Below are 11,630 nucleotides of genomic sequence, written 5' to 3'. Positions count from 1 at the left end.
CCACCGCTCTTTACCATAATCCTCATCTTTGGCTCAGGAACATGGTAAAAAAATTAATAAAAAAAATCCTTCTTTCAATATAAAAATTACAAAACTTTAACAAAAGCTGCAGATGTGTCTATTTCTGGTGAATTTTTGGTTAAAACATGTTTTTTTTTTTTTTTTTCATTTAATGGGTGGAGAATCTAGAATTTTATTCAAATGAGTAGAAATACTAAATAAAATTACTCAAGTAAAAAGTACAGCGTAGTAACTACTCCTAAAAAAACAAACTTTTTTCAAAGTTTCTCAAGTAAATGTAATTGAGTAAATGTAACTATGGTAGACTCTGATGGAGCTTTCAAACCTTAAAGTGAAGGCAAGTTAAACCATCTGGAAAATTCCAGCAAAGTGGGCGGAGCCAATGAACGTGGGGGGCGTGGCTTAATGTGTAAACAAATAGGACAATCCAGCTGCTTAGGCTCCATTTGACAGGAGGCCAGTACTATGATGGACTCAAATTTCCAAATTTTTTTTCTTCTAAAAAATTTGCCAGCATTAATTGTGAAATTGTTTTTTCTGGCAAATTTTACTTTTCAAAATTAGAAATTTCAAAAAAATTTTGAATTTTTTTTAGAAATTATCTAAAAAAAAAAGTTCTCACTAAAATTTCTGGTATTTTGCAAGTAGAAATAATTCTGGTAATTATAATGAGCCTTTTCTTCAAGAAAAACTTGGTCTGATTTAATTTCAGTGAAAAAAAAAATTTTTTTTATTGTCTTTAAAATCTGGATTCAATTGTAAATAACGTTTTCCAAATTTAGGCTTTTAATTAAATATTAAATCACCCTTCAAAAACGAACGGAACAAAATGGAGTGGGTAACAGCAGGAACCAGGGGTGAAGAACTGAAGGAAAACTTTTCTGCTTCAAAGGAGAACGTCTGAAGTCCAGTGGAGAAATTCCCAAAAACAAAACTGTCAACAGAGTCGCACCTCCAGTGAGGCGTATGGGGGTGGAAATATTATGGTGACGCTGAGCAGCTTCAGGTTCTGACCGGTTTACGATGAGCTGAGTCAGCTCTGACCTGCAGGTCTGAAAACATGACAGCGACCCAAAACACCAAGTGCATATGAACAGAACCAGGTTCTGGTTCTGCTGGAGGTTTCTTCCTGTTACAAGGGAGTTTTCCTTCCCACTGTCGTCATATGTTGCGAGTCATAGTTTTAAAATTACTCGGCTACATTTACATGAGTAATTTGTAAAAAAAAAAAAAAAAAAGAAAATTTTTTTTTTTTTTTTTTTTTACTAAGCTGTATTTCTTACTGTTGAGTTCTGCTACTCTTGAATTAAATTTTTGGATAGTCACTGAATGATGAACTATATTAACCAAAAATGTTTTTTTAAAAAAGTTTGTCGATATAACATTTGCTTGATTTTGTAATTATGAATTATTTTAATTTTGGTCTTTAAAATGCCAACATTTCCACATAACTTTATATTTTGATGTTGGTTATTTTTAAATATTAAATTAATAATTTGATCAGCCTGTTTACCAAACACTTTTTTCCCTCTTAATTTAACTTCTACTTTTTTAATTTTGAGCTTCTCTAACCTGAGTATAATTTGTGGATACTCAACACACCTCTCATGCAGGTTGCATAGAAAACAAATTGAAGTACAGTGATCCCCCGTTTTTTGCGGGGTTGCGTTCCAAAAATAACCGGCGATAAGTGAAATCCGCTTATCGCGGATAAGTAAAAGTTGTAAAAGATTACAACTTTTACACAACATAATTAAATACTCTACATACTCTTCCACCAAAGAACAAAACCTATTTTCAGATCAGCGGATGTGTGTTCTTAATGTGATCCTTTGTGCTGCCTCCAGCCACAGTTTTTTTTCAGCAGGTATTCAAAGTTTCAGTTTCCATCTCCTGAATGGGCAATCTGTATTATGTATATTTTAGCCAATCAGGACGTAGAACACAATGCACTGTGGAAAAAACTGCACAAAAATATCCGCGAAGCAGCGAGACTGCGAAAGGTGAACCGCGTTATAGCGAGGGATCACTGTAGTAGCATATTCTCATATTTGAGTTGATTCACTGAGATTCGTCACTCTGTAGTTTGTCATTTTTTTATTTAAGCGTTTTGTTTCCAGTAGGACATGATCCATGAAAGACGATGTCTGATGGCTCCAACAGCAAAAAGAGAAAAACAACCTGATTGTTTTCACAAAGAGGAACAGAAACAAAACGGTAAAACAAAAAGTGTCACCAACTTTCACCCAGACTGACACAATTCTTCATTCACTGCAAAAACAGAATCTTATCAAGTATGTTTGGTCTTGTTTCAGGTACAAATGTCTTGGATTTAAATTAAGACAAAACTAACTTACAAGTAACTTTTAGTTTTGTCTCATTTCAAATATATTTGCATTAGAAACTAGAACAACAATGCTTAAGTTAGTGTGCTTTTGCAGCGTTTTTACTGATCTTTCAGCCAGTTTTACATTTATACTCAAACAGTGCAGAAATTATTCAATTTTAGGTCAGATCAGGGGTGTCCAAAGTGTGGTTCAGGGGCTATTTGTGGCCCTCAAACTGATTTTGTGCGGTCCATCACCAGACAGTTTGCTGGACAGTTCATCTGCTGAACACTTTATTTGTCATAAGGTTCAATTTATAATCAACAATTTTCTTAGAATGGAAACAAAGTATTTAGCTTTACATAAACCAGTTTTTATAACAAGTCGAACCACGTCTGCAGAAACTTCTACTGAAAAGCCGACTTTGCTCCAGCTTTCATCAAATGTATTACTTGGCTAGATATGGTGAACATTTTCAAAGAAAGTGACCCAAATCCTGTTCTTATTCCGAGAATAAATTAATTCAATCAAGCCAAAAATAATCTGAAAATTCCTCTCAATACATCAAATGTGCAAAATCCTTTTGAAAATATTTGAATTTACAATGAATAACATCCCTTTTCTACACAGAGGACTACATTTGTTTGTTTTCATGGGCAGCCAGTTCTTTTGGACACATGACGAAACGTTTGGACACCCCTGGGTAAAACTTGTTCAACAATGTGTTAGGACCATGGTAGACAGAAAAAAATAACTAATTTTCCACCAGAAATATAGAGATTAATCCCTGAAATTTTCTGGAAAAAAACTGAATATTAAAAGTAAAAATGTTTGAGGGGAAAAAAATTCTGAAAATTTGAGATTAATCTCAAATATTTAATAAAAAAAAATGGAGCTCCAAAAGTTGAAAATCTGCCAGTAAAAAAACTCAAGTTTTGAAATAATTCAAATTGTTTTTTTAAACGATTTTCTGAATTTTGAAATTTTCTGAATTTCAAAACTCAAAAATCGTCATCCTTTCCACACTTTCTGTTCCACACTTTAGATTTTTTCTCAAAATTTGAGGGTTTTTTTTTTCATCACAAATGTTCAACTTTTTGAGTTCAAACTCTCCACCCCCTGAAAATTTCTGAGATTTTTTGGGAAATTTTGATTTTTCCTCCCGTCTACGTAGCTCAGCTGCGCCGTCGTGGATTCGTGTTGCGCTACAAGTTTGTGCTCGTCGTCGTGTTCTCCTTGACCTGCCGCAGTCCGTACAGCCACTTGATCACTCTGGCGTTCCTCTCAATGACGGATACGCCGTACGGAACCCGATCCGCCCCCTTCGGGGCCTCTTCCTCCTCCTCCTCTTCCTCGCCGCCTCTCTGTGAGGCACCGCACTCGGACCCGGGAGCGCTGACGCTCCGGAAGCGGGCCAGCGACACGATGTCCGAACTGGAGGCCGGCAGGTCCTGCAGGTCGGCCGGCTCCAGGCCGCACAGGTTGAAGAAGCGCTCCAGCTCCGTGCCAGCCCGGGAGAACCGGTCGCTCATGTCCGACTTGGACCGGGTAAGAGAGGGTCGCTTTCTGGAGCTGGAGGAGGACAGCCTGGTGATGGCGGGGGACGCCGGCGCCGAGGGTTCGGGTTTGGGAGCAACCGGTGGCACCGGTTTCTGGACGAAGAGCCTCTGGCTGGACGTGGCCAGACACAGGGGAAGCTGGGGATGAAGCGGAACCGGCTGGAGCGGCTGCCGCCCGTACTGCGGCGGTCTGGAGGCCAGCCGCACCGGGTCCGCCTGGGGTATGACGTCTACTCTGCGTACCGTCCCAGCAGCTGGCGCCCCGGGACAAACCGGAGTGTCCACCGTGGCAGGAGCGGTTGCTTTTAGCCTCGGCGTAGTGGCAACGGCCCGGTCAGGGCGTGGAGGCGGCCGCGGCTTCACCTTCGGCGCTGGGGGCTTGGCGGGGGACTGGGCTCCATTGGGTAGGTCACTAATGAGGCTGCTGAGGCGCTCCACGTCCAGCTCTGCCCCCTCCGGCTTGGGGCTGGGTTGGGTCGGGGTCTTCCTGGTGGGCCGCAGCGGAGTGCCGGGATTCAGCAGCGGCTTCTTCAGTGCCGGCACCCGGACCGGCTGCTGCTTGGACAGAGCCACCTGACTCTTCACGTATTTGGCCTTGTCCGCCTCCAGTCTCTCCACGGCGCTCTGCCTCGGGGCGCTGGCGCCCGACTGGGCCCGTCGGTAGAAGTCTGGACCCAGTGGACCCTTCGGTCGCAGGCGCGGAGGAGAAACTCCTACAGCAGCTTTCAGCGGCTGCCTTGAAGGATGTTGGAGCGCCTCCACTGGCATGACTGCAGCTTCCTGTTTTCACTGTGTGGCTTCCTGTTGAACGCTAGGTGATCATCTTCCTGCCATGACCAAGAGATGTGACCTCTGCTGACCTTCAGCAGCCTGACATTTGGACTTCCTGTGGACAGCAGAGGAGAGTCGGTCACTTCTCAGTAAATAATGTCAATAAAACTTTTACAACACTTTCCTGGAAACTTCGGACAAATACAAACTCCACCACAACGCCACACTCATTAAAGCACAAAGTATTCACACCACATTCTGTTTTAAAGGGTCACTAAGTGACCATTTACAGTACAATCAAGTAACCATGTTAACTTCAGTTATGAAAACGTTGACCATACTTAGTATGTCATAAAATAAATTTTACTTCCTGATAAAGGTATTGAAATTGGGTCTGTTTCTTTAAAACCTCAGCCTTCAGGAAGTTATCAAAATGTTGCTCCTCTATTAACCTTTTAACATTTTTTTTAACCAGCGTTTCACTGAGAAGTAGATTGTATAATGAGCTCAGCTGATACACAGCTCCACCAGGGGTTTGCTAATTGCTGCTGGCTAGTCTGAAGGAGCAGTTTCCAAACTCAGAGGAGCAGCTGCGTCTCTAGGGCAGAAAAAAAAAACAATCATTTTGAATGGTTACCATGGAGATAATTGTTAGTATAATGCTCATTTCTGATTTTTTTCTTGTTGTTTTTATTTGTTTTTGGCACGGTCGTTGATGCCATTAATTAAATCCAACCACAGTGATTCTCCTGTGTAAACGATTTACGACCCGCATGCGCAGAAGGAAATTGACGTCACAGCAGCTCCAGCTGGCTGCCTATTGCAATCATTCAAACTATTAACTAGATTTCTTATTTCAGCTACTTATAGGGCTGAAGCAATTAATTTGATTAATTGATTGAAATAATTGTCAACTCATTTAGTGATCTATAAATCATTAGCCGGAGTATAAATACAGACTCAAAAAAAGACAATCTGCTGAAAGAATACCCTCAGCAATAATTAAGTCACAACCGCAAAAAATCTGCAGAATTTGCCAATTTTTAATCCACTTAATCGATAGGATAATGGATTACTTGTAACTGAAGTCGGATTTTATTTTCCCGTCAGCATCGAGCAACTTCCTTGTTCCTGCTGCATAAATAGCATTCTTAAACATAATGCTGCCACGTAAAATACCAGTGAAACACACTGCAGTGTCACTGTAACTAGACTGAAAAGATTAATCGTGACGGGTTGATATTAAAATAATCAACTAATTTAACAAATTGCTAACTTTGTTTAATATATTTCAAATATTTTACTTTAAAAAAGTTTGAGGTAAAATTTAAAATTTTCAGAATTTGAAAAAATTTTAATCTGATTATCAGAATAACTGAGTAACTGATAACTAAAATAATCGTTAGTTTATCATCTTCTCAGGTTGTATATGCTTTAATGTTCTTGTGGCATAACATAGGCGTATTAATCACATAAAATAGCACATTCAAGATATTTCTTTTAACCCTTTTTATGCAATGTTCAAAATACATTAAAATGTACAAAATAAAAATAATTTCATCATTTAAAAACAAAAATGCAATAATATTGCATTCTTTTAGTCGCAATGGATGCACATTTTTCTTTTATTCAAAATAGAAAATGTATATTTTTAGTACAGTTTTTGGCTAAATTACCTCAGTTACTTTTTTTTCAGTCTGTGTAATATAGCTAACGATTAATCGATCTCTTAATTCATTAATTATTTCAATAAATATTTTAATCACGATTTAACTTGTCACAATGATAAATCCTCCCAGTAATTACTGTGATAAACACTAAAGATCCTGTTTTGATACCATTTTCAAGTAATATATTGATAATGGCATAAGTTTTTCCTCTGAAAGATACGTATATTTTGTAAAGAACACTTAACGCGTACCCTGGCCATTGCCTTACTGCGCTGTTCTGCTCATTCAAATTCAATTCAGAAATACTTTATTTAATGGCCCTTTGGGATCAATAAAGTACTTTTGAACTGAATTGAATTGAGTCTTAAACATCTGGCCTTCTCGTTTGAATAACAGGGTTCTGGGTTCTGTGTCGTATGTAATGCGCTAGCCTACGTGTAGCAACGGCTACATGTTCTTAGCTTGCAGATAAAAGCTACATTAGCTAAGCTAATTTCTTAGTTTGGCAGTAAGTACTACAGTAAATATCACTCTTTATCTTGGAGGCGAGTTCTCAAAAATTGTGATTGAGTAATAATAGTAAATGTACTTATGATGTTTATAAGTTGGATAGGACGCAGGCGAAACTAGTAAGCTTACGACTTGTTGTTATGGCAACGCCATAGCAACTCGATTCTTCAGTTAAGAATTTGCTGAAGTGTGACGTCACATGAGAGCTCAGTAGTAGCTTGTGTCGTATGTAATGCTGTATCTGCCGATTGTGCCAAGGTTTTGGAGCCATCCCTTCTGTGCTTTTTAAAAGGTTTGAATCTCAACCTTTTCTATCCATCCCCAGAAAATAAAACTGTAGGTAAAATATGTTTATCTGTTCATCCTGTTAATAACAAACTCATACAGCCTCATTTCAAAAGGAGCTCTTAACATCTGTTAAACATTGGGACAGATTTGTAGAAGGGATTTCATGGAAAAGGGTCTGGATTACTTTTATCATATTGTATTATTATTGGATAAAAGTATTCATTGCTACAAATTCACTGAAAGGAAATCATGTTTTGCTGCTTTTTTCAATTATAAGTATTGCATCAGATCTATCAAAGGCTAACAAAAAATGGCCGTTAAAACGTTTGAAACCTAAACCCCCTCGCCTTTTCTTTTTATTTGCTTTTTATCTGTACTGTTCTTTTCTGAGACGTACAACAATGTCATAAACAATTTACAGTACACTGTAAATGTCTTCAAATAAAGTGTTGTATGTAATGCGCTAGTTCGATGCTATGACGCTTACTGGAAATTGCCTCAGCTGTAAACAGCCGGCCTCCACTGCTAAAACAGAACAACATGGCTGTTCATGTTAATTCAATATTTGGAAGAGTGGCTAACAGGGACTTCGTTTGTTTCCTCCGCTGCCATTGTTAAAACTACAATTATAAAAACAGCGCAAAAAATCTACGTCATCTTTCACTTAGGCTGCTGCTGGTCGCTGATTGGCCCGGAGGGAATCCAAGCGAAGGGGAGAAAACCCACTCTGATCTTTTTGTCGAGCAGAATTGCACGGGAAGGCAACGGCAAGGCTAAAACGAAACTTACACAAGTTGAGAATATTTACACCTCCAAGCAGGGGTTCCCCAACCCCAGTCCCAAGTTCAATAGCTGCCTGCTGGCTGAAGTCTGACTTGAACAGCCATCCATCTTATTGCAGACAAAGACACAATAAAACTGACACTTCATTTGCAGACTGGCTGTGAAAAGAGATGCGTTTGAGGGAGCATCAGGACAGCTGTCAGCCTGCTATTGTCTGGAGTCGGATCACACGACCCAACAGCTGCTGCTGAGGGAACAATGATTCCCTCACCCCCTTTTTAAAATAGGTTATCCCCCAAAAACACAGCCTCTAAAGTGAAGAAGGTCAAGGAAAGTCTGTATCCAATAAAGATCAAGTGTGTGCTTCAAACTATGCTGTCTGCGTCTGCCAGTTAAATTCTCGACATGTCTGCCATTCCAGGCTGAGCTGGTCCAAGATCCTGCTGGGAGAAACCTCCAGTCCTCACCTGTCTCAACGAAATTAACCACGGCAGCAGAAAAATATAATTAAAGCAGCAGGCTGGTGGGTTACAAAGCAGGAAGGAATGTTGGAGGGGGTGGGGAGGGTCAGAGGAACAAAAATAGAGCCACTAATGTAATGTTTCTAAGTCAAGTCCTAACATGCTGCTGAGCTGAGGAGGAAACAAGAGGCAAACATGAGGAGAGACGGGACGCAAAAACAAAGAGGGAGGCATTGGGGGAAAAAGCAGTAAAAAGGGCCCTCAGGTAGATCAGCCTCAGGGCCTGTAAACGCTGGAGTCCAGTCCTGACAAGATTAAGTCGGTTTTAATTAGTACGCAGGTAACTTCGCGGTTTTCTCTCGCTTTTTCTCCTTTAAAAACCCACCTGAGCGGTGAAGAGCGGAGCCGCGGGTTCCGGGGGTCTCTGCTGAACACAAGCCGACTCGGGACGCTAATCCTCCCGCATGAATGTGTCCGAAACAAACGTTTACCAGCGCAACAACACAAACCTGTTTGACAACTCGTGTGTGCTGGCCGAGGCCCCGCCCACCCTCGGCTGATTGGACCAATCAGGCGTCTTCAAGGAAATAACCCGAAGGAGGCTCAGGTCACGTGACTACCTTACTGTTTTTGATTTCTGAGCGAGAACATAAGCCTGTAATTTACTGGAAAGAGGCTTGGTTCTTCACATGAAGAGCAGAAATGATAAAAAAAAGAGTAACGACAGCTTTCAGCTGATAAGATTATTAAATAAATGCAATGAGCAGATTTTGGTGCTTTAGTTGAATGAGAGCAAATCTTTACTCAGACTGGACTCTGAACTGTACAGCATATATTATTACTGCTGATAAGAGTTAGCAGGAAACTGTAAACTTTACCACGAATTATCCGGTTGATGAGATGACGTGACATTTTTCACGTCACAACCTGAAAAATTTAAGGAGCTAAATTGGGTCCAAAGATGTAGAAAAATAAATAAAATTTGGAGCAGCAAATAAAAAATAAAAACCACAAATATGGAAGGAACTAAGTTTAAAAACTTTCAGTTTCAAAATTGTTTCAAAACTGTTTTCTTTCTATTTCAAGTCTTTAATTTTGAAAGTGAAATGTTTTGAAACTGGAACATCTTGAAACTGTACTTTTGTTTCAATTTATTTTCTTTAAACTTAAAACTTATTTTTCAGGTTCAAGATTATTTCAGTTTCAAAACTTTTCAGTTTTAAAATAAATTCAGTTTCAAAACTTTACTGTTCCAAGATTATTGTTTTAGTTGCAAAATTACTGTTTTAAAATTATTTTTCTCAGTTACAAACCTTTTTCCATCTTTTTCCTTTTCAGTTTCAGATCTTTTTTTTAACAGTTCATACCCCTAATGTAGCTCCACTTGACTTCTATTTTAAGTGCTTACATCTTATTGACATTTAATATATAAACCTTAGAGCAGTTTTTATAGCATTTTCAACAAATAACATCCCATAGAAAAGAAAAAAAAATCCACTCATGTTGCAAAGATTTAGCATCTTTCTGTTTTAAAACCTAAAAATAAAATTATGGTTCTTTAAACATGAGAACACTTTTTTAGTAGATATTTATCAAAACTATAGGCAGCCTTTTTCAAATTGCAATGAAACATTTGCCGCCCTAAACAAGTTTTATTTATCCATGTAAAAATTTTCCCTCCAGTCCACAGTTGTGCAGTACTTTGATTAATGTAATGTGACAAAATGTAAAAAATAAATCAGAATCAAGATGGTGTGAACAGGAATTTTACTTCAGTTTGAACCGATCACAGCATGCAGACAAAAAGTAACAACAAGGAACATTATGTACACATTATTGATGCTAAAATGTTTTATTTTACTTATATGCATGCAGTGTTGGGACTTTTCAACCAATTACTTACAAATATAAAAAAACACATGAACACAAAAACCTTTAGTCAAATTTAATCACAGAGAAAAACATCCGAGTGTCGATGTATCGTTCACTTCACTTTATACAATGAACAATGATCTACACAGTACATATAAAAATAAATAAACTTTCACCAAAGACAAGAGACTTTTAAAATTTCTTGAAGGGAATTTTAGTTTAGTTCGTAGCTCAGAGTGTAAGATAATGTTGGCACAGCAGGTAAAATATTTATATGTAAGCATGTGGGTGAGAATCCAAACTGCACATCCCCACTGAGGCATTTTTAAACATCCAACGCATTATCAGGGAAAAATAATTTATGCATGTCTGCAGAGAGCGCATTTTGAGATTTCTTTGAAAAAATGTGCAGCCTTTTGACATTTTGCCTGATGCAGTGGTATTTAAAATGCAGGAAACATCTCAGTAGGGTGATTAAGTCTTCTTTCACTCAGCTGAGTCACTCTGTGCAGCATGAAAACTGAACACACAGCTGAGGAAAGGCCTCATTTATGATGAAACCTCAATCATGATCTCAATGTTAGTTTGTGGCCTTAGCAGTAAAAATGCCCTGCAGAAAGTGCAACGAAATGCTGAAAATAAACAGCATTATGGGAAAACTAGTTCATACTGAAATTATAAACAGGTATTTTTCTATCGGTACAATCAGAATTGTAATATTCAGTTAAATAACTTTGTGTTTGTTCATTTTTATGTTTTATAACAGGTGGGGAAATTTAGCCTGCCCATATTTGTTAAAAACGGAGGTGAAAGTGGTTTATGTAACTAAATGTAACTTTAAAGAGCAGTAATGCGTCACTGTGGTCTGTCTTTATAACAAATGGTCACTTCACATTCACCACCCACAGGTTTCATTCAGATTTTCCCCACCGACTGGTAAAGATGCAGCAAAAGCCTTAAAATAAATTCATCTTTCACTGCAGTAGTGTCGAATCCAACTCGAATAACAGAGCAATTTGATGAAGAAACCTGACCCATTTTTAGCATCCCCAAGCAATCCCTTAAATGTCAGTAATAATGGTCTTAAAAAGTCTTAAATTTGAGTCAGTAAAACCTGATTTTAAAGACCTGTATCTCCACAGAAATATACAAACATCATCCTGCGAACTAGCGATAAATTCGCACTTATCCACGATAGATGCAAAAAAGCTAGCTAGCAAAGGTATATCAGCAGCTAGTTAGCGATAGCCTCGACCACATTGAATTGCAGAACGCAATGAAGAAAAAAACTGTCCTGTGAAAAATATTTAAAGCCAACTCACTATTTGTATGAATTTAGGATGGTTTAAGGCCTTCATTTTAGATCAA

The 11,630-nt window shown here is 38.5% G+C and overlaps 1 protein-coding gene across 2 annotated transcripts; it reads right to left on the bottom strand.

Moving 5' to 3' along the window:
• Positions 1 to 3,489: 3,489 nt before the first annotated feature.
• Positions 3,490 to 8,945, bottom strand: fam110a (family with sequence similarity 110 member A). 2 transcript variants are annotated; one of them, XM_016672219.1, is made up of 3 exons: positions 8,776 to 8,945; positions 7,634 to 7,671; positions 3,490 to 4,793 (listed from the first exon to the last, which is right to left on the bottom strand). In XM_016672219.1, the coding sequence occupies exon 3, from the start codon at positions 4,673 to 4,675 to the stop codon at positions 3,554 to 3,556; it is 1,122 nt and encodes a 373-aa protein (XP_016527705.1). In that variant the 5' UTR covers positions 4,676 to 4,793; positions 7,634 to 7,671; positions 8,776 to 8,945; the 3' UTR covers positions 3,490 to 3,553. The 2 variants fall into 2 exon arrangements, with proteins under 2 accessions (XP_016527705.1, XP_007553602.1); XM_007553540.2 differs by lacking the exon at positions 7,634 to 7,671.
• Positions 8,946 to 11,630: the final 2,685 nt, after the last annotated feature.

Source organism: Poecilia formosa, unplaced genomic scaffold, assembly GCF_000485575.1.
Source record: "Poecilia formosa unplaced genomic scaffold, Poecilia_formosa-5.1.2 Scaffold57, whole genome shotgun sequence".
Lineage (NCBI taxonomy): Eukaryota > Metazoa > Chordata > Actinopteri > Cyprinodontiformes > Poeciliidae > Poecilia > Poecilia formosa.
Note: the sequence above shows the minus strand (reverse complement) of the source record. Positions and strands in the feature narration are given on the sequence as shown.

Excerpts from the sequence above, each read along its gene's own strand:
- fam110a (XM_016672219.1), bottom strand. The coding sequence starts at position 4,675 with ATGCCAGTGGAGGCGCTCCAACATCCTTCAAGGCAGCCGCTGAAAGCT.